Source organism: Gobio gobio, assembly GCF_949357685.1.
Source record: "Gobio gobio genome assembly, chromosome: 3".
In the NCBI taxonomy this organism is placed as follows: domain Eukaryota; kingdom Metazoa; phylum Chordata; class Actinopteri; order Cypriniformes; family Gobionidae; genus Gobio; species Gobio gobio.
This window is the reverse complement of record NC_137099.1, coordinates 59,722,711-59,745,939: the sequence shown is the minus strand read 5'-3', so window position 1 is coordinate 59,745,939 and position 23,229 is coordinate 59,722,711. Positions and strand designations below refer to the sequence as shown.

Here is a 23,229-nt window from a genome sequence, read left to right as displayed (position 1 = left end):
CTTTCACATAATATAAGTAACTGTTGTGAAATTAAGACCATTTTACCAATCACACTGAGACATTTAAAATGATACCAAACACGAACGGGGAAAAAACAATAGATTCACAAGATACATCATATATTTTATGTTGACATTCTTAGTGAACTTTCAGTGACTTGAGTCATGGTGAAAGGAAGGAAGTATGGAGAGGGGGGTTTATAGATGGGCGAGGAGAGAAGTCTGGGTCCTTATGTTCTTTCTTCGAGATCTCTCCAGATTAGTGAAATGTATTGTTTTATGCAGGATGTTTGATTTCATGTACTGTCTTAGCAGGAAACCCAGTCTTACAGTACAGAACGCATCTCATCTGTGAACACATAAGCTACTGTATTTTAAGTCTGTGAGTAAGAGGAAATAATGAAATCAGGTAGATATATTGTAAACAAAGTTACTGAAGGCACAACTGGACCTCAAACACAGAGTCGCCGACAGGATGAAGGAAAAGCTCAAATGTGCAGTAAGCAGAATTTTTATTTTTTTTGCCTTTTTAGGAGCAATGTGTCAGTGTTTCTGTGTTTACATAAAATGCATTCAGTTTCTATTTACTTTTAAAGCAGATGTTCTTGATTTAAGATATTTCACATTATAAACATAACTTGCTCACTAAAAGTAATATTATCAAAAGACAAATACTTAGAAATGTTGATTAAAGGTAAATAATATGTGAATCCATCAGGCACAGGATGTAGACTACAGTCCCACATAGCAACATTGTGTCGGCCCAGATCCGGCCCAAATCTGGCACTTGTGGCATACTGATCTGGCCCACATGCTGCATTGAATGATGGCCCTTGAGTGGACCACTCCTGTTTGCCAGATCTGGGCCACAAGCAAGCCAGAGCAATGCCACATGTCAGCCAAGAGCAAAGAAATAAACCAGAACTGGACCTTATCTGAGCCACAAAATCTGTGTATAATAAATATGGAGTCAGCTCATCTTTAATAAACCTGTTAACAAGCAGAATCACTGAAGGAGAGAAGAGAACAGAAGAAAAGAGACGAGCAGAAACACAAGAACTACAACTGACTTCAGCCATAGATGAAATCAACTGAAGATAAAAGAAGACATTAAAGCTCTGAAGATCTCAGCAGAGGAGGATTAAACAACTCCACAAACAGCATTACCAGCTTCACACATTACTAACCAGACTGACTTTATTTCTGTCAGACGACTACAGAAGCTCTTACTGAGAATTAACAGAGGTTTAACGCTAATGTGTGACAGTTTAACGCTAACCATGACAGTGATCAGTGTTTCCATTAGTTTGGCTCTTAACTCTAAATATGCAACTGCCTCTTTTGGCTTCTGTGAATGTGTGTTGGTAAAACACATTTGAAATAGCAAAAGAAGCTAAAGAGAAGTGACATCAGGTGGTTGTGATTACCTGGTCATGGTTTTAAAATCATCATGAATTCAATGATAACATTTGGTTTTTATAATCTATTTATTAATGCATTTTCATTAGAAAATACTATGTTACTGAAGCACCATATCCTGCAGTGTTTTGACAATCAGTTAGAAGATTTTAACAAACATGAGCATATAAAATAAATAACCTATGATATGCCGACACACACAGACATCAACAATCAGCACATGATTCTCAACAATGGTGACAATCAAAATTGCCATGCTGCAATGCATGCTGGGTACCTGAATAGTACAGAACTCCCAGCATGCATTGCAGCATAAATATATTATGCAGCTGAATTTTCCTATTATTTTGTTTGTCTCCATTGATGAGATTCATACACCGATTCTTGATATCTGTGTGTATCTGATTAATGTCATTGAATAACTTTTTGTGCTCTATTAAAAATCTTCTAACTGGTTATTATAATACTGCAGGACATTATGCTTTAGTAACACAGGGTTTGTAGTGCAAATGTATTATTAATACAACACACTTGTTAGACGCAAATAACACCAGGCAACTTCATGATGATTACAAAACCATCACCAGGAAACCATATTCACCTGATGTCACTTTTCTATAATATCCTTTGCTACTTCAAATGTGTTTTACCAACACACATTCACAGAAGCCAAAAGAGGCAGTTGCATATTTAGAGTTAAGAGCCCAACTAATGGAAACACTGATCACTGTCATGGTGACTTCAGATTAAACACATTAGCGTTAAACCTCTGTTAATTCTCAGTAAGAGCTTCTGTAGACGTATAACAGAAATAAAGTCAGTCTGGTTAGTAATGTGTGAAGCTGGTAATGCTGTTTGTGGAGTTGTTTAATCCTCCTCTGCTGAGATCTTCAGAGATTTAATGTTTTCTTTTATCTTCAGTTGATTTCATCTATGGCTGAAGTCAGTTGTAGTTCTTGTGTTTCTGCTAATCTATTTTCTCTGTTCTCTTCTCTCCTTCAGTGATTCTGCTTGTTAACAGGTTTATTAAAGCTGAGCTGACTCCATATTTATTATACACAGATTTTGTGGCTCAGATAAGGTCCAGTTCTGGTTTATTTCTTTGCTCTTGGCTGACATGTGGCATTGCTCTGGCTTGCTTGTGGCCCAGATCTGGCAAACAGGAGTGGTCCACTCAAGGGCCGTCATTCAATGCAGCATGTGGGCCAGATCAGTATGCCACAAGTGCCAGATTTGGGCCGGATCTGGGCCGACACAATGTTGCTATGTGGGGTGACGGTCAGACGTTGGATTTTGGTTGAAACTGAAAATCTATTTGATGTCAAGCTGCAATGTTCGGCAGACGATTTGGTTGGAATAAACACCCAAAAAAATGTTTTGTAAAAAACTTGTGAAATCCACGGCAGTAAAGCGTGCCAAAGAAGACCGTTACAAGTGACTTCAGCCAAAGCTTTAGATGAAATCAACTGAAGATAAAAGAAGACATTAAATCTCTGAAGATCTCAGCAGAGGAGGATTAAACAACTCCACAAACAGCATTACCAGCTTCACACATTACTAACCAGACTGACTTTATTTCTGTCAGACTTCTACAGAAGCTCTTATTGAGAATTAACAGAGGTTAAGATGTTGAGGTTTTATTGGAAAAAATAAAAAACATTACCATTATGGTGATCAGTGTTTGCTTTAGTTGGGCTCTTCTGGGTGCATCATACAAAACTCATCCATGGCTCCCAGAATGCATTGAGGTATAGAAACCTGTCACCATTGTTGAGAATCAAAGGTTGATTTGTGAAATCTGAGTGAGAGTTAATTTCACAGGTGATCAAATTAACAGGATTATCTCTGATTATGATACGTCTCTCGCTGTAGAATCACAATTGTAATCAAACAGAAATTAATAACAAATGTCATCCATATAAGATCAATAAACCACAACCTTATTGATTATATTCATATCATCAATGAGCCAATATCTACTGATCACACTTTCTTTCCTGCTGTACACACCATAATAAACAGTCAGACAAAACATAACGATAGAAAGTCAAGGGTCAAGAGTCCAACTAAAGCAAACACTGATCACCATTATGGTGACTTTATTATTTTCAATAAATCATCAACATCTAAACCTCTGTTAATTTTCAATGAGCTTCTGTAAGTCGTCTGACAGAAATAAAGTCAGTCTGGTTAGTAATGTGTGAAGCTGGTAATGCTGTTTGTGGAGTTGTTTAATCCTCCTCTTCTGAGATCTTGTGATTGTCAGTGGCTCAAGTTGTCCACCACAGGGCAGCAGAGACTTTGAAATGTGAACAGAGGTGGAAAGTCCTGCTCTGTATTTTGTTCCAAACACCTGGATTTGCTAATAGCACAGTTTTTCAGCCAGGAGGTAGAATGAATTAGTTCATGAGTGGAGTAAAAATATGGCAGGACTTTTACTTTCTGACCCCTGGACTAAACACCTCTGATTAAATGTTGATGTTTTTTGTTAAAAATATGTAGTTATGTTTGCTTTAGGTGGGCTCTTGACTTTTTAACATATTTGTTTCTGCTTGTTGTTGTAACTGTGTTTTAGATACCTGCACTCCCAAGGGACTCGCAGGGCCCAGTACAATAGAGTGCGGCACCGGAGTAGATTTGATGACTGAGTGTGGGAGACTAAAACAATATATCTAAAAATAAAAACAAACTAAATGTTGTTCATCTATTGCATAAAGCAACATGAACAACTAAAACAAAACAAAACCGATTTACAGGCGCAAGCATAGGCAGTTTCAACTCATAACATGTTTTTGCAGCTTGTGCAATGTAGCCAATCACAGACATATGTGTTGATTTCTAGAGCGCAATGGCCAATCAGATGCATTTAAGATAGAATCCACTCACTCCTCCAAGATTTTTTGTTATGTGCTGAATTCTGCATGCTGGCAAATACTCTGATTAAAACAAAGAAAGTGTAGACATTATGAAAGAATCATTGTGCAGTCAGCTTCATTGATAACATTGCGATAAACTGAGATGCCAGCTGACTGAGATTGATAAACACGGCTTTCGAATGGAATTAAATAACCAATAAGAACTTTGTGTATCTTGTTCATTATATTTGTTTTCATATAAAAGCAACAGAACTTAAATTATCCAATTTATTTATCCACACAGTGCATGAGTGTGAATCATGTGATATTACTTTAGATCTTGTAGGTGTCTGATCTGCTAGAGAAGAGAGAACTGTCCATCTTGCCTGGACTTTTTTCACTCCTCCTCTCACTGCAGCCGCCTACTCTCGCCTACATTTCAGGTGAGGCTAGGCGCATCTCAAACGTGCCTAATCTCATCTATGGCTCCCAGAATGTATTGCAGCATTTAACATGTCAACATTGTTGAGATTCATATGGTGATTATTAATGTCACTGAGTGACTTTATGAGATGTTTATGAACTAAATGTTTAGTAGACAAAATAGAACTAAGGATTTGGTGTAATCAATAAAACAAAATGAATAAAAGTCATAAGATTTAATTCTGAATTATATCAGAGCACTATGTATATGATGATTATAATGGTAAAATCAATTACAAAACACTATTTGATTACTTTTTCACAGTTAACGCAGTCAGACAAAAACTGATGTTAAAAAGTTAAGAGTCAACCATAATGGTGCCTAAACATTTTCAACAAATAATCGACACATTTACCTATTAATTCTCAATTAGACATCTGCTGTAGACATCCGACATAAGCTGAAATCAGTCTGGTTTGTAATAAGTGATGCTGGTAATGCTGTTTTCTTTGAGAGATTGAATGTGCTGACATGCATTTCACCCTGTTTTAAAAAAAATTTTACAATGCGGTATCTGTCTGACGTTGGAGCTTGACGTCAGAAAAAAACGTTGGGTTTAGACGCCAACTCGATTTTCATATTCAGCCAAAATTTGACGTCTTGCTGACACTGGATTAGTTGGAGTCCAACGTCTTCCTGACCTCACATTGACATACTGTGCCTGCTGGGAATTGTTGTTAATTGATATGTGTGTGTGTGTTTTCTCTGTTTGTAAGGAGGAAGCAGGCGTTTGGTGTTGATGACAGTGTGTTTCGGGCTCATTTGTGTTGTTCTGCTGGTCTTCATCATAATGAAGCTCATCACCATCACAGCAGAGAGAGACCTGTTAAAGAGTTACAAGAACACAGTTGAAGAGTTCAACCACACTATCAACAGCTTACAGGACAATTACACTGATCTAATGATCGATAAAGACCAACTGAAGAACAACGTAAACTCTTTGACTCTGGTCTCCAACTCCACTTTCAAAGATCTCACTGCTGAGAAAAGCCAGTTGGAGACCAGAGCTAAAGAACTCACTGCTGAGAAAAGCCTGTTACAAAACAGTTTCAACTCTTTGAGTCAGAAGAAACTGAAGCTGGAGACCAGAGTCAAAGATCTCACTGCTGAGAAAAGCCAGTTGGAGACCAGAGCTAAAGATCTTACTGCTGAGAAAAGCCAGTTGGAGACCAGAGCTAAAGAACTCACTGCTGAGAAAAGCCAGTTACAAAACAGTTTCAACTCTTTGAGTGAGAAGAAACTGGAGCTAGAGACCAGAGTCAATGATCTCACTAGTGAGAAAGGCCAGTTGGAGACCAGAGCTAAAGAACTCACTGCTGAGAAAAGCCAGTTACAAAACAGTTTCAACTCTTTGAGTCAGAAGAAACTGGAACTGGAGACCAGAGTCAATGATCTCACTAGTGAGAAAGGTCAGTTGGAGGGAAGTGTTGATTCTTTGAATCAGGAGAAACTAGAGCTAGAAAGCAAAGTTACGTCTTTGAGTGAAGAACTAAAGAAAACATCTAAACAAGGTCTGTACAAATCTGTTTTTAAGTAACTTCCTATTCATACTTTTCTTTATCTTTATCCATAGAGTTTTAAAAAATGTGTGTTTCTATTAGGATATCTGTGGGGTCCAGATGACTTGTTCATATCCAGTGAGTTGAAGAGCTGGTCTGAGAGCAGGCAGTACTGCAGGGATCGAGGAGCTGATCTGATCATTATCAACACTGAAGAGAAGCAGGTGAGTTTGTGTGAATGAGTTTATGTGTTAAAGGAGAAAAAGGAGAATCTCACACATTCCTGTTTTTATTCACACAGAGACACATATCTTCATTCATCAAGGAGACAGTGTGGATTGGTTTGTCTGAGATTGAGAACAAGGGCAAGATGACATGGGTGGATAATTCACCACTGAATCAAACGTAAGTGATAAAACACTCACAGACAATCATTGCAAATGTATTTTAAACATGAGACCATCACAACTTCTAAAAAATAAGACTTTTAAACAAACACCAAAACTAAATATTTTTTTTAGCAAAACACAACTCTTCTCTCCATTACTTTTCCTCTTGCTTGTGCTAAGTTTACTCTTGCTACATGTTATTCAGGTTCTGGTATGAAGAGCCAAACAATGCAGGTGGAGATGAGGACTGTGTTGAACTAATACATTCAGCCATGATTCTGAACAACTGGAATGATCTCCCATGCTCTGAGAAGAGAAAGGGGATTTGTGAGAAATAGGGATCAATGTTTTAAATGTATTATTTTACCGAATCAATCTTATTGTAAAAAAAATATATATATTTATTTAAACTGCCTTATCAATTTAATTAAATAATTGTGTACAACATACAAAACCACAAATGGAAATTCATAAAATGAAAATGTAATCTTTTTTGTTAAATGTATTGCTTTAATAAACTTCTAACATTAGCTTGGTGATCTGGGAGACCAAACCTCTGATCTGTTCATGTCTGGCTTCATCACAGCAGCTTCATGTCAATCTGACCTTATTCTAGCTGTTATGATGAGCCAGTAAACTACAGAAGTCTAAAGTGTCCCAGATTGCAATAATTCACCGTATTATGCTGTTGTCTGTGAGACGCTTTGAGTTGAATTGCTTTCTCTTTAAATGGTTAGTGTAATGTAAACATAATAAAATGGTCAAACCATTTTTTTTTATTCCATATTTATTCTTACACTCATTCCAACCAAAATTCAACGTCTGCCCAATGTTGGAGCTTGACGTCAAAAAGTGTTTCCTTTAGTTGGGCAGTTTGACTTTTGGAGTTTGTGGTTTTTGTTACAGTGTTAACAAAACACATAATCTGTTCAAATCAAACGCCATAAACAAAAATTGTCATGAAGAAAAATATTTGACTAAACTAATTATTTCTGATCTGTGGCAAGAAAGTATTGTTGGTGAATATTATTTATTAAAATTTTTACCCAGTCTAACCAGGATCAGTGACTATATCCATTGACAAATGCCAATAATAGTCAGAGTTTTGTCAGATGAGTGACTTTTTCTGATCGAAAGAGTGCAGGATCTTCTGAGCTTCATTCTACCAGATCTACCAGATGTAAGTCTTCTTTTAGTGAACTTAATTTGGTAATAAGTTCAGAGTACTCATAGCTATTGGTTTCTAAAATTAAAAAAATAATTAAGGTATAGTGTCCTCAAATTTAATGAGTTAGCTTAACTTACTAGATTTGACTTTGTGTGTGCTATTGTGGGCTACAATAGAGTTAATTTGTCATTTCAGCTGTTTTACAGCTCAATATAGGGAAGTTTCAGCTATATCAAGTATTTGAATGCAGTGTAAAGTTTAATTGTATATTATGAAATATCCTTGTTTTAGTGGACTTGATTAAAATAAGTTCAGAGTACTCATAACGTAAATGCTTTGTGGTAATCGGTGTCTTCAAATGAAATGAGTTTGCTGAACTTGTTGGGTTTTACAGTGTAGACTCTGAGGAGAGTTTCAGGAAGTCTATATTCACATTGAAGACCAGCGTCAAATGAAATCACTCCCTGTGTAAATTTAGCACTATATAAGATGAATTATAAGAAGTAGACATCATTCTAAGGACCACATCTCATCTGTCAAGACTGACACTGCAAGACTCAAGATCAAATAATGGAATTAGAGGACTTTTATGAAAATAAACGCAGAAATAATAAGAACTCTGAACCTCAAAGATGCAGCCAGAATGAAGGAAGAGCTCAAAATCGCAGTAAGTACAGCATTTAATTTGAAGCAGAGTTGGCCTCAGAGAGGTTTCAGTGTTAGGTTTCAATCAATGCTGTCAATCGATTACAAAAAAATTATAATTATTACATTTTTTCTGTAATTATAATTATATATTTTTATATTTTTGTGTTGTAGAAATTCCACAGTTACTCTCTAAATTAATGTAGAAAAATATTAAAGACAGTATTTTTTTAAATATTTGTTGTGATGGCATTTTTTTATCACTGATACTCATACTGATACTGATGTCTGAAATTATTATTTTTAAACATTATGATAGACATTCAACATTACAGTATAATTAAAACTATATCAAGTTCAACATTTATTAGGCTTAAAAATAATAATAATAATAATAATAATAATAATAATAATAATAATAATAATAATAATAATAATAATAAAAAACTTTTAATTTAAGTGAACTTAAAACAACCTTCACATAACCCCATTATAGTAAATGTCATATTTACCTGTGGCCTTCATACTGTTAGACATATACAGAAATTGAATAAAGTTATCAAACAGTCTGCACTGCATAAATAATAAATGAAATATAGATTCATTTAGATATGAGAATACTCCACAAAACAGGCATTTTGGCATAATTCTGTGTGTTATTGTTCGTTCAAGCGCAAAAGAGAACTTGATTCTGGCACATTGTCTGTGTGCATACTGGTGTGCGTCTTTCTGGGCGTTGTGTGTGAATTGCTCGTGTTAACACGCTAATTTTGACAGCACTAATTTCAATCTGTGTTTTCCAAGACCAACATGTCAATATTTCTGTATATATATATATATATATAGCATACACTCTCAGAAAAAAGCAACAATGTTGTTCCTTGGGGAACAAAACATATAACTGTACCTTTAAAGGTACTCAATTGGTCCCTAGGGTACATTGTTTTCCTCTACTTACAGCAGGGGTAGGCAAGTTCGGTCCTAGTGAGTCGCTGTCCTGCAGAGTTTGGCTCCAACCCTGAAAGACATCTATAGAAGCTCTTATTGAGAATTAACAGAGGTTTAGATGTTGATGTTTTATTGAAAATGTTTGGTCACCATTATGGTGATTTGTGTTTCATTTATTTGGACAGTTTGACTCTTGGGTTTTTATGTGAGTTTGTGGTTTTTGTTACAGTGTTAACAAAACACAATCTGTTCAAATCAAAAGAAGCCATTAACAAAACTTATCATGAATAAGTATGTTATACTAAACTCATTGTTGACTAAAAATGTTAATAAAAAATATTCACTAACAATATGTTCTTTAAGCAAATCTGACATTCTGTATTTTGATTTTTTAATACATTCCAGGAGGAAAAAGTATGTCACCATTGAATTTCAACAATGGTGACATACTTAATGCTGCAATGCATGCTGGGAGCCATGCGTTTTATACTATGGTGTAGGGTTGGAGCTAAACTCTGCAGGACATCAGCTCTCTAAGACTGAACTTGCCAACCCCTGCCTTAAAGGTGCAGAAATGTACCCTTAAGGGTACAGCCCCAGTGACAGACAATTGTACCTTAAAAGTTACAGTTTTGATTTTTTTTTTTTTTTTTTTTTGAGAATATGTTCATGTTTGTATATTTTACAGTAGTAAAATACACATAAAAACACATTAAAGGGTTAGTTCACCCAAAAATGAAAATTCTGTCATTAATTACTCACCCTCATGTCGTTGGACACCCGTAAGACCTCCGTTCATATTCGGAACACAAATGGAGATATTTTAGTTGAAAGCTGATGGCTGAGAAAGGCTTCAGACAGGCCTCCATTGGCATTCAGTACATTGACACTTCCAAGATCCATAAAAGGCACTTAAAATGTCGTTACAAAGTCTATCTCACCACAATGGCTCTACAATAATCTTACGATGCGACGACAATAGTTTTTGTGCGCAAAAAAAAATCAAAATAACACCTTTATCCAACTTGTTCTCGACTTCCGTGTATGCCTCCACGACGCATGCGCGAGAATATGACGCAGATCCGGTGTTCGGACAGATGACCCAGAAGCGATTTGTTTACGAGCAGAGGAAGACGCGCGTGTCTAAGCTGTTGGATTCTACATTGATCGTGCTTTAGGTCTCGGCGTAGTTCTCAAAATGAGGCTTAAGTGTGTATTTCATCGATTCCCGAACACCGGCGCTACGTCATATTCTCGCGCATGCGGCGTGGAGGCACACGGAAGACAAGAACAAGTTGGATAAAGGTGTTATTTTGATTTTTTTTTGCGCACAAAAACTATTGTCGTCGCATTGTATGATTATTGTAGAGCCACTGTGGTGAGATAGACTTTGTAACGACGTTTTAAGTGCCTTTCATGGATCTTGGAAGTGTCAATGTACTGAATGCCAATGGAAGCCTGATTGAAGCCTTTCTCAGCCATCAGCTTTCAACTAAAATATCTTCATTTGTGTTCCGAATATGAACGGAGGTCTTACGGGTGTCCAACGACATGAGGGTAAGTAATTAATGACAGAATTTTCATTTTTGGGTGAACTAACCCTTTAACGTTGCCATATCTATTACCATCCCAAACTCTCCACATGACAGAACTGAAAATATAGAGTGAATTCTTTAATATTTCTGTTTTGTTCTTGTTCGGCAGGAGGAAGTCGGTGTTTGATGCCGATCACAGTGTGTCTTGGGATCCTTTGTCTTCTTCTGATTGTTGGCATTGTACTGCAATACTTTCATGGTGCTTCTAAACGAGGTTAGTTTTGTGTACATCTTTTCTTTTTCCTTTTTTGTCTTCATTTTTTAGGTGTACAGTTAAAAAAAGTTGTGTTTCTATTAGGACATCTGTGGGGTCCAGATGGCTTGTTCATATCCAACGAGTTGAAGAGCTGGTCTGAGAGCAGGCAGTACTGCAGGGATCGAGGAGCTGATCTGATCATTATCAACACTGAAGAGAAGCAGGTGAGTTTGTGTGAGTGACTGTTCATGAATGAGAGGAATCACACTTACTCCTGTTTTTATTCACACACAGAGGTTCATATCTTCATTCATCAAGGAGAGAGTGTGGATTGGTTTGTCTGACATTGAGAACGAGGGAATCATGAAATGGGTGGATAATTCACCACTGAATCAAGTGTAAGTGAAAAAACACTCACAGAAAATCATGTATTTAGGCCTATTTGTTTTAGTCTTTTTAATTATCTTTAAAAATAAAAAAAGAACTTCAAAACCTCCAGAAAATTGCTGAAGACAGCTTTTCCAGCAAAACCGCAAAGGCACTCCCTATAAATAAAATCTATTAAAAAAAAAACTTACTTTTCTGCACTTTCACTTCTGCTTTAAGTTCACTCTTGAAACTTGTCAATGCGGTACTGTGAGTGCTGTTAATTTATGATTTATTAATTTATTGTGGGTGACATTCCTAATTTGTTAGGTGCTTAATGGATAAAAACTTTCTGAGGTTATGGATCATTGAAAATCTGACATATTGTATTCAGGTTTTGGGCTGAAGGTGAGCCGAATAACTACGGTAGTAGAGATGAGGACTGCATTGAACTGAATCCTGACAAACACACCCTGAACAACTGGAATGATCTCAAATGCTCTGACAAGAAAAAAGCGATTTGTGAGAAATAGGGATCATCCATTTTTTTTTCATGATTAAACTTGTTATCTTATGGAATCATTCTTATTGTCAACACAATTCATTATTGAAATTATTGAAGTTTATTTCATGTGAACTGTGTTCATGTGAAAGCGTGATGCTGAACTTTACATCTGATGTGTTCATGTCTTGCTCCATCAAGCAGCTCTATGTTAATATGATCTTATTCTGTTATAATGCGTCTCTATGTCAATACTGACAATCACAGTAAACTACAGACATCTGAAGTGTCCCAGATTGCCCTGATTCACTCTATTCCTCTGATATTGAGTGTCTGTGAAACTGCCTGTGTTGTATTGTTTTCACTTTCAATAAAAGGGTCAATAACGGTTATTACCATAGTACACATTTCATACAATTGCTTTTTTATTGCCAGTGTGAACATGGGCCTCATTAAAGTCCCAGTGAACCGGAAGTTGCAACTGATTTTATTTCAGTGCTGTGACATATTTCCAAGTGAAACGGAATATTGAATAAAGGGCAGGGTTTTACTTCAGCACTCCTCCCTCCGTCTCTCGCTCATAGCAGATTAACGGTTGGAGGGGAGTGGTTAAGGATAGTCAAACCCAAGTCGTCACACAGTCGTCATCGGAAAGGGAACGCCATTCCAGACCGGAAGTTACTTTTCAGATTTTGATTAAAGATTACCACGGCAAACATTTCTGTGTATTAACATGCACGGATTAATTGTTCACCCTAAGACCTGTAATGTGTGCTAAAAAAGTAAATAAGATCTTTAAAAAAGATCATTTTGATTTCATGATCATTTTGATCTGCTCGCGTTTCATTAAAGACCGTCTGATGTAAATTTTAAGAATCAAGAAAATATCAGTATTTTCAACATGTTAGGTGGTAGAAATGTACACCTGCTCCCTCACGCGTAAATGGTGCGTAAAACATTCAAACATTTTGTGCAGTCTGATGGCACTGCATTTAGATGCACAATGTACACATGCAGCAAAATCCCCAGTGTTAAATTGACACTCCTCAGTGTACATATGTGTCCACACTACAGGATGTTAAAAGTAACACTTAAGAAGTGTTAAAGTTAATGAGATAATTAAGTGATTAATTAAGTGATGATTGGCCATTAGTGATGAACGTCTGCCCAATGTTGGAGCTTGACATCAAAAAGTGTTTCCTTTAGTTGGGCAGTTTGACTTTTGGAGTTTGTGGTTTTTGTTACAGTGTTAACAAAACACATAATCTGTTCAAATCAAACGCCATAAACAAAAATTGTCATGAAGAAAAATATTTGACTAAACTAATTATTTCTGATCTGTGGCAAGAAAGTATTGTTGGTGAATATTATTTATTAAAAATTGTACCCAGTCTAACCAGGATCAGTGACTATATCCATTGACAAATGCCAATAATAGTCAGAGTTTTGTCAGATGAGTGACTTTTTCTGATCGAAAGAGTGCAGGATCTTCTGAGCTTCATTCTACCAGATCTACCAGATGTAAGTCTTCTTTTAGTGAACTCAATTGAAATAAGTTCAGAGTACTGTAAACTTCCATCCATTTAGCCCAAAAACCGGATGCTAACGGCTTGGTCAAAAGGAATTCTGCGTGTAAGCCTTTTCAGCATTTTGGTGAAGTTCTCTTAATTTATTGAGATCTCATTTTAAATCTGACTCCATTAATAATTTTATCTGACTCCAATTCTATGTGACTCCATAAAGTGTTTTACGTTTAGAGTTTATCAGCTGATTTTAAGATTAATTAAATATTCGTTCCTCCATGGGACCCGGCACCGCTCAGAGGCAATAGTTTCGCGACTCACTAGCTCTCACGACACAAATTAGTTAGTTCTGATATTACAGAGGATTGCAGGGTAAACTATTGTAACTTTAAATGAGTCCCACATGTTTACTCATAACAAAAAGTGTACCTTTATTTATAGCCACGAAGCTGCAACTTATAATATCAGCAACAGTCAGAAATCTGATATTCTCTCATGCATGGCTCCTCATGAGTCCTCAGTATAATCTGTCCCAACAGAGAGATTTGCGGTAGCACCTACTTACTCCTCATGGACCCTACTAAGATAATGATTTCAGAAAGATACAGAATAAATCAAGATTAACATTTATTTTGGCCAGACAGGAAAAGTACATAAGTAAACAAGAATCCATGGTACACAACTGATCAGCGTAAAAACATAAAACACAATTGCAAAGCAATATGAAAATAATTTAAAAGAGTCATCTTGCCTGGCTCATAGTTTACATGTCGTGTATGTTTGTCCCAAAAGACACTGACACAGCACCACATGGGGGTTCTGGCTACAGAATTTTCTCCCCCTGAAAGTTTGGTTCCCCTCGCTTAAATACTCCAACTAGAACAAAAGGGTTGTAAATATTTGCAACACAAACACCTGGTTTTGGGGGAGTGGATCAGATATCTTTGAAGAGACTCCTCAAAAGGAGAACAGAATTCTCATTAGTTTTCAATCTTTCTAATACTACTAGTGACTGCAGTGAAACTGAGACCATTTTACCATTCGCACGAGACCTTTAAAAATACATCAAAAATGAAAGGGATAAAACAATAGATTTACAAGATACATCATCACTGGTATATCTGCATTTGGTGACTTGAAAACAGGGCAAAGAGGGGGAAAAAAAGGAGGAGGAGGGAGAAATGTTTGTGAGGGTGGTGTCACACAGTTTCTGTGAGATCTTCTCTCAAGATTAGTGACTTTTATTGTTCTATTGCTGGGGTGTGTATGTCACATGCCTGTCCTGTCTCGTGTGCACTTGTGGTGTTTTGTTATTTTGGGCATGTGCTCTGTCTTTGTCTTGATCCCACCCCCCTTGTTATCTCGTTATTGGTTTCATTTGTCCCACCTGTGTTCCCTCGTTCCCTGCTTGATTTGTCCCCTTTAAATAGTTCCTTTGTGTGTTCAGTCTTTGGCCCCGTTCACACCGCAAGTCTTAATGCTCAATTCTGATTTGTTGCTCAGATCCGATTTTTTTGTTTGACTGTTCACATTACCTTTTAAAATGTGGCCTATATCTGATTCCAGTGTGAACTGTTTGAGGTTTCAAACTAACCCGCATGCGCAAAAGAACAATAACAATGACATCAGACCCAGCACGCTGTTGCACTAAAGTTCGGGAGGTTATGGAGGAAGCAAGCATTTTCGCTTTTATTTCAAAATGTTTGTGTAATGGAAGCCGTAACATTAATGAGCAGGTGCTGAAGAGGACAAGAACGAAGAGAAAGAGCAAAATTGGTTATTTTGGCCTTTTGCAGGTTTAACGGCTGACAGCTGGGTTTATCGCCCATAACACGGCTAATCTCGTTATAAAATGGGCAGGTGATGCGACCACGACCGCTTTGGTTGTTAGAATCATTTGCTTCTTTAAATTAACCTTTAAGACTCTTTACCTTCCTTTGGCACTGAAGCCACGTTCTTCTGTGTCCCCGTTCTTTCATTTCGTGTGCTATTTTTTTCAAAAACGGAGCGATTACGGTAGGATCCTTCTAGTTTAGCTTGAATTGAAGTATCTCCCCATATACTACCCACATAGCAACATTGTGTCGGCCCAGATCCGGCCCAAATCTGGCACTTGTGGCATACTGATCTGGCCCACATGCTGCATTGAATGACGGCCCTTGAGTGGCCCACTCCTGTTTGCCAGATCTGGGCCACAAGCAGGCCAGAGCACTGCCACATGTCAGCCAAGAGCAAAGAAATAAACCAGAACTGGACCTTATCTGAGCCACAAAATCTGTGTAGATTAAATCTGGAGTCATTTCAGCCTTAATAAACCTGTTAACAAGCAGAATCACTGAAGGAGAGAAGAGAACAGAAGAAAATAGATGAGCAGAAACACAAGAACTACAACTGACTTCAGCCATAGATGAAATCAACTGAAGATAAAAGAAGACATTAAATCTCTGAAGATCTCAGCAGAGGAGGATTAAACAACTCCACAAACAGCATTACCAGCTTCACACATTACTAACCAGACTGACTTTATTTCTGTTAGACGTCTACAGAAGCTCTTATTGAGAACTAACAGAAGTTTAACTCTGTGTTTCATCTGAAGTCACCATAACAGTGATCAGTGTTTCCATTAGTTGGGCTCTAATTATGAGTCTGCCTCTTTTGACTTCAGTGAATGTGTGTTGGTAAAACACATTTGAAGTAGCAAAGGATGTTAAAGAGAAGTGACATCAGGTGAATATGGTTTCCTGGTGATGGTTTTATAATCATCATGAAGTTGCCTGGTGTATTAACAAGTGTGTTGTATTAATAATACATTTGCACTACAAACCCTGTGTTAATAAAGCATGAGATCCAGCAGTATAATAATCATTTAGAAGATTTTTAATAGAGCACAAAAAGTTAAACTATGGCATTAATTAGATACACACAGATATCAAGAATCGGTGTATGAATCTCATCAATGGTGACAAAAAAAAATAGGAAGATTCAGCTGCATAATATATTCATGCTGCAATGCATGCTGGGAGTTCTGTACTATTCAGGTAACCAGCATTCATTGCAGCATGGCATTTTTGATTGTCACCATTGTTGAGAATCATGTGCTGATTTTTGATGTCTGTGTGTGTCGGCATGGCATCATAAGTTATTTATCTTATATGCTCATGTTTGTTAAAATCTTCTAACTGATTGTTAAAACACTGCAGGACATGGGGCTTCAGTAACACAAGCTTTGTAATGAAAATGCATTAATAAAATCAATTGTAAAAACCAAATGACATCATTAAATTCATGATGATTTTAAAACCATGACCAGGTAATCACAACCACCTGATGTCACTTCTCTTTAGCTTCTTTTGCTATTTCAACTGTGTTTTACCAACACACATCCACAGAAGCCAAAAGAGACAGACATATTTTTAGAGTTAAGAGCCCAACTAATGGAAACACTGATCACTGTCATGGTGACTTCAGATGAAACACATTAGAGTTAAACTTCTGTTAGTTCTCAGTAAGAGCTTCTGTAGACGTATAACAGAAATTAATTTAGTCTGCTTAGTAATGTGTGAAGCTGGTAATGCTGTTTGTGGAGTTGTTTAATCCTCCTCTGCTGAGATCTTCAGAGATTTAATGTCTTATTGTATCTTCAGTTGATTTCATCTAAATCTGTGGCTGAAGTCAGTTGTAGTTCTTGTCTTTCTGCTCGTTTTTTTTTCTTCTGTTCTCTTCTCTCCTTCAGTGATTCTGCTTGTTAACAGGTTTATTAAAGCTGAGGTGACTCCATATTTATTATACACAGATTTTGTGGCTCAGATAAGGTCCAGTTCTGGTTTATTTCTTTGCTCTTGGCTGACATGTGGCAGTGCTCTGGCCTGCTTGTGGCCCAGATCTGGCAAACAGGAGTGGTCCACTCAAGGGCCGTCATTCAATGCAGCATGTGGGCCAGATCAGTATGCCACAAGTGCCAGATTTGGGCCGGATCTGGGCCGACACAATGTTGCTATGTGGGTAATTAGGGCTAACACCTCACTCTCCCTCCAGTGACTCGCTCCATCGCTGTTCTCCATATCTAGTCAAGTTTTTAATGTTACTGTCTGTGTCTGTTGTGTCTAGGGCTAACTCGCCGGCGCATAATTGTGACAAATGTCGACGTAGATTGACTTAAAAGTCGCATCAAATCCGCCTTGGTTGTTCACACTGCGGCCGCATTGAAAAAAATCAGATCTGGGTCTGATTCAGGACCACATATGTATGTGGTCTGAATCTGATTTGAAAAAATCAGATCTGGGCAAGATTTGAGTGTTCACACTACCTCTGAAGAAGTCTGACCTGGTCACTTGACCCCAAAAAAATCAGATTTGGGCCACTTTTGCCTGCAGTGTGAACGGGGCCTTTGTCGTATCGTTGCCATGTTATGTCTACGTCTCCCGTTTCCCCTGTGATTTCTGTTTTAGTAGGTTTTCAGTTTTTTTTGTTATTTCTAGTTTATGTTGCCCCCTCGTGGGTTTTTGTGTTGTATTTATGTTTATTTTTTTATAAATAAATACTTATTTCTGCACTTGAGTCCTCGTACCAGTTTCTGCTTGTTTGGTCGTGACAGAACGATACAACCACTAGAGGACTCAGCAGAGGATGGGTAGCTTCCTTTTTTCATCTCCCTCCAACTACCTGCAAATTGCCAAGTATGTGAGTTTTAACTACATCCGTCAGCAGGGGGCTGACGTGAGGGACTTCGACTGCAGTCTCCTCATTAAAGTAGACCACATGACTTACACTGAGGCTGAGATTAAGGAGGTATTGAACATTTGTTTTAGGGCTGCAACGACGCGTCGACGTCGTCGATGACGTCGACTACGAAAATACGTTGACGTGTGTGAAATGCGTTGACGTGTCGGCGGCACATTATTTACGTTCTAGAATGGAACAGAAGATCTAGAATAATGGCAGCTTCTGCTCCCGGGCATAGTGAAAATGATCATTTATCATATAAAGCCAGACCGCGACATTCAAAAGTGTGGGAGTACTTTAAACAGAAGCCGAATAAAACTGCTTTGTTCGCTCTGTAACGCCGGTTTCACAGTGCGCGCAGTGGCAGAGCAGAAGCTGTGTGTGTGGAGAGCGGGAGCTTTCACACTGCCAATCAGTGTTGCCAAGTCCGCTTTTTTCCACGGAATTGGGCTACTTCTACACTGTTGCCGCGGGATGTGTCTCATGTCCGCGGGTTGAAGCAAAAAAACACACATATTTAACCCCCCGAACGCGATGTCTACCAGAGAAACTCCCCGAAACGCGATTGGGCTTGTTGTGGGCTAGTTTTGAGTAACGAATGGGTGGGTTTTGTTGTGTAAACCTGGCAACCCTGCTGCCAGTGTTCTCTCCATGGTTCTCTCGCGCAGCTGAACCGTGGCGCGTGTATTGCAACAGACGGTCACATTTTCCTGGGTTCTTCTCCGACCCCAGTACGTCTCGTTTTTTTATTTTTTTTTATGGGCTGCATATATCTGCTGTAAATGCGACCTGGTTCCGCTCTCTCCCAAACACATATGCATAATAACTTGCTGTATATAGGTAGTTTACATGATTAAAGTAACATTAAAGTTAAGATATGCCTCTAGCTTTAATCATTTAAATGTGTCTTTGAAGTTTGGGCAAAAACTTCTGGCAGCTTTAGTCGTTGTTTATGCACATGTATCTTCAAAATAGACGACTAGTTATACATTAACACTATGCTGAAAGCTCCTGTATGTGAACCTTTTGCAGATAAATACAAGGGCATTTTCGTTTACTATTGACACAAATCAATAAGTAAATCATACTCAACTACTATAGTAAACAACTTTTTCTAATTAGGCCTACTCTGTATACATTTTATGATGAATAGTATCATTATATATTATGTTTAAAAAGCTTCTTGTGTTCATATATTTCATTATAAATGGCATACTATGTACACTACCCTTCCTGAAATACAATTAATATTGTCATCATTCATTGATTTCATGTTAAAATAATATACAAATTCACTACCCTCTTTGAAATACAATAATCAGTAAAAAAGAATAATAAGATTAATCTGGAAAAATAATCGTTAGATTAGTCGACTAATCGAAAAAAATAATCGTTAGATTAGTGGACAGAAAAAAATAATCGTTAGTTGCAGCTCTAATTTGTTTGGACATGCCTCTCAGCCCGGGGGAGATGGAAAGGCTGGGGCATCTGGGATTCTGGGACTTTGTCCACCACATCTACCATCTTGGTGAGTCGGAAACATCTGCGGCTAACAGAATCCCAGCCCACTGACGGTTCCCTTCCATCAACTGTCAGTGGAGGCCCCAGTCCTCCGATGATTCAGAAACGGAGAAGGAGGAGGAAGAGCAGGCCTACCTTGTCAGACACCTCCACTGGAGAGGATCCTACTTCGGGGGTAGAAGAGCCGGTGGTCCCGAGTATGGCGGTCCTGAGCATGGTGATCCCAGTTCCGGTGGATCGTGTTCCGGTGGTCCCAGTTCCGGTGGACGGTGTTCCGGTGGATCGTGCTCCGGTGGTCCCAGTTCCGGTGGATCGTGTTCCGGTGATCCCAGTTCCGGTGGATCGTGTTCCGGTGATCCCAGTTCCGGTGGATCGTGTTCCGGTGGTCCCAATTCCGGTGGTGGATTGTGCTCCGGTGGTCCCAGTCCCGGTGGATCGCGTTCCGGTGGTCCCAGTTCCGGTGGTGGATCGTGCTCCGGTGGTCCCAGTTCCGGTGGATCGTGTTCCGGTGATCCCAGTTCCGGTGGATCGTGTTCCGGTGGTCCCAATTCCGGTGGTGGATTGTGCTCCGGTGGTCCCAGTCCCGGTGGATCGCGTTCCGGTGGTTCCAGTTCCGGTGGTGGATCGTGCTCCGGTGGTCCCAGTCCCGGTGGATCGTGTTCCGGTGGATCGTGTTCCGGTGGACCGTGTTCCGGTGGATCGTGTTCCGGTGGTCCCAATTCCGGTGGATCGTGTTCCGGTGGTCCCAGTTCCGGTGGTCCCAATTCCGGTGGTGGATCGTGTTCTGGTGGTCCTAGTTCCGGTGGTCCCTGTTCTGGTGGATCGTGTTCCGGTGCTCCCTGTTCAGGTGGACCGTGTTCCGGTGGACCCTGCTCTGCCCGCGCCGACCCGGTGCCCTGCTCTGACCACACCGCCCAGGCGCCCTGCTCTAACTGTGCCGCCCAGGCGCCCTGCTCTTCCCGCGCCGCCCTGGCGTCCGGCTCTGCCCTGGCCGCCTGAACTCTGCGGGCCACCCTGGCCGCCTGAACTCTGCGGGCAACCCTGGCCGCCTGAACTCTGCGGGCCGGCCTGGCCGCCTGAACTCTGCGGGCCGGCCTGGCCGCCTGAACTCTGCGGGCCACCCTGGCCGCCTGAACTCTGCGGGCCACCCTGGCCGCCTGAACTCTGCGGGCCGGCCTGGCCGCCTGAACTCTGCGGGCCGGCCTGGCCGCCTGAATTTTTTTTTCCCCCGTCCCTCCCTGGTCTGTTTCCCCCATTCCTCCCTGGCCGCCTGAACTCTGCGGGCCGGCCTGGCCGCCTGAATTTTTCCATGGTCTGTCCCTCCCGCCCCGCCATGGTCTGTCCCTCCCTCCCCGCCATGGTCTGTCCCGCCCTGGTCTGTCCGTCCCGTCCCTCCCTGGTCTGTCCGTCTCGTCCCGCCCTGGTCTGTCCGTCTCGTCCCTAGTGGAGCATCTGGAAGCTGCTCCTTAAGGACGGGGTAATGTCACATGCCTGTCCTGTCTCGTGTGCACTTAGGGTGTTTTGCTATTTTGGGCAGGTGCTCTGTCTTTGTCTTGATCCCACCCCCTTTGTTATCTCGTTATTGGTTTCATTTGTCCCACCTGTGTTCCCTCATTCCCTGCTTGATTTGTCCCCTTTTAAATAGTTCCTTTGTGTGTTCAGTCTTTGTCGTATCGTTGCCATGTTATGTCTACGTCTCCCGTTTCCCCTGTGATTTCTGTTTTAGTAGGTTTTCAGTTTGTTTTGTTATTTATGTTGCCCCCTCGTGGGTTTTTGTGTTGTATTTGTTTATTTTTTTATAAATAAATCCTTATTTCTGCACTTGAGTCCTCGCACCAGTTTCTGCTTGTTTGGACGTGACAGAGTATCTCAGCTTTTGTCTTAGAACCAAAACCGATCCTTACAGTACTCTAGCTATTGGTTTCTAAAATTAAAAAATAATTAAGGTAATCGGTGTCCTCAAATTTAATGAGTTAGCTTAACTTACTAGATTTGACTTTGTCTGTGCTATTGAGTGCTAGCAGTAACTGCAAGCACTCTGAGTTCATTTGTCATTTCAGCTGTTTTACTCAATATAGGGAAGTTTCAGCTATATCAAGTATTTGAATGCAGTGTAAAGTTTAATTGTATATTAAGAAATATCATTGTTTTAGTGGACTTGATTAAAATAAGTTCAGAGTACTCATAACTTAAATGCTTTGTGGTAATCGGTGTCTTCAAATGAAATGAGTTCGCTGAACTTGTTGGGTTTTACAGTGTAGACTCTGAGGAGAGTTTCAGGAAGTCTATATTCACATTGAAGACCACCCACTGAGCAAAGTTATGTCCAAAAGACGTCTTTTCAATGTCTTTGCCCCTAGAGGCGTACGTTGAAAAGACGTCCACTGAGGAGCCAGAATGAAAGTTTTTATGACGTCTGTTTTTGACGTGTTCTGCATGTCCGATATAGACATTCATGGAACCTCAAGGTTAAAAACTAGTTCAAAATGTGGACATATTTTCCATTCGTAATTGCAAAGCAACTCACAGACAGTGTGTGTTTGTCCAGAAATCATGAAAATAAAAGAAACTTAGCTCACACCTTTAGACACTTTAGACAACTTAGCATCTGTAATTCACACATCTTTGGATCGTGAGAGAATCGTGGGATTCAATCCAGGATCTTCTTGCTGTGAGGAGACAGTGTTTCCCACTGAGACACTGGTGCTGCCCTTAATCACAGACATAAGACACACTTTGACTATTTCTGTCAGACGTCTACAGAAGCGCTTACTGAGAATGAACAGAGCTTTAGATGTTGATATTTATGTTTCACTTAACGACTCCGATAAGGCACTGAGTTATCTCCATTCTTCTCCTCTCATCTTCCTTTCCTCTCTCTAACCATGTGCGTCCACTCCATTCCCGTTATCTCTCAACCACGCCCCACTATTACACGTAGACGTGGACGGCACCGTAACACTGCTAATCTACATCCTGTTCCCTCCTCCTCTGATGCCCCTCCGTCTCTTTCTTTCTCTGTGGGGCTATGGAATTGTCAGTCAACTGTCAATAAAGCTGACTTCATTCCAGCCTTTGCCACTCAATCCACTCTCAAAATCCTGGCCTTGACTGAGACCTGGATCCGTCCAGAAGACTCAGCAACACCTGCTGCTCTCTCTAATAACTTCTCTTTCTCCCACACCCCTCACCAGACTGGGAGGGGTGGGGGCACGGGGCTTCTCATTTCTAACAATTGGAAATACTCATCTCACACAGCTCTTTGCAATAACAACACATTTGAATATCATGCTATAGCGCTTACAACTCCCACTAAAATACATATTGTAGTCATTTACCGCCCCCCAGGTCCACTGACCACCTTTGTCCATGAACTAGATGTTCTGCTGTCCTCATT

The 23,229-nt window shown here is 39.6% G+C and overlaps 2 protein-coding genes across 2 annotated transcripts; both read left to right on the top strand.

Moving 5' to 3' along the window:
- Positions 1-328: 328 nt before the first annotated feature.
- LOC307123811 (uncharacterized protein) lies at positions 329-7,699 on the top strand. Its single transcript, XM_079812529.1, has 5 exons — positions 329-499; positions 5,475-6,269; positions 6,360-6,481; positions 6,559-6,662; positions 6,852-7,699. The coding sequence occupies exons 1-5, from the start codon at positions 400-402 to the stop codon at positions 6,982-6,984; spliced, it is 1,254 nt and encodes a 417-aa protein (XP_079668655.1). The 5' UTR covers positions 329-399; the 3' UTR covers positions 6,985-7,699.
- A 498-nt stretch (positions 7,700-8,197) lies between these two features.
- On the top strand, positions 8,198-12,476 carry LOC307123102 (CD209 antigen-like protein 2). The gene is made up of 5 exons (XM_079811493.1): positions 8,198-8,481; positions 11,112-11,216; positions 11,301-11,422; positions 11,493-11,596; positions 11,959-12,476. Exons 1-5 carry the CDS (start codon positions 8,385-8,387, stop codon positions 12,095-12,097), a joined length of 567 nt encoding a protein of 188 aa, XP_079667619.1. The 5' UTR covers positions 8,198-8,384; the 3' UTR covers positions 12,098-12,476.
- The last annotated feature ends 10,753 nt before the right edge of the window (positions 12,477-23,229 follow it).

Excerpts from the sequence above, each read along its gene's own strand:
- LOC307123811 (XM_079812529.1), top strand. The coding sequence starts at position 400 with ATGAAATCAGGTAGATATATTGTAAACAAAGTTACTGAAGGCACAACT. Across the intron at positions 500-5,474 it reads AGGAAAAGCTCAAATGTGCA|GAGGAAGCAGGCGTTTGGTG; the intron begins GTAAGCAGAATT and ends TCTGTTTGTAAG. Across the intron at positions 6,482-6,558 it reads TCAACACTGAAGAGAAGCAG|AGACACATATCTTCATTCAT; the intron begins GTGAGTTTGTGT and ends TTATTCACACAG.
- LOC307123102 (XM_079811493.1), top strand. The coding sequence starts at position 8,385 with ATGGAATTAGAGGACTTTTATGAAAATAAACGCAGAAATAATAAGAAC. Across the intron at positions 8,482-11,111 it reads AGGAAGAGCTCAAAATCGCA|GAGGAAGTCGGTGTTTGATG; the intron begins GTAAGTACAGCA and ends CTTGTTCGGCAG. Across the intron at positions 11,423-11,492 it reads TCAACACTGAAGAGAAGCAG|AGGTTCATATCTTCATTCAT; the intron begins GTGAGTTTGTGT and ends ATTCACACACAG.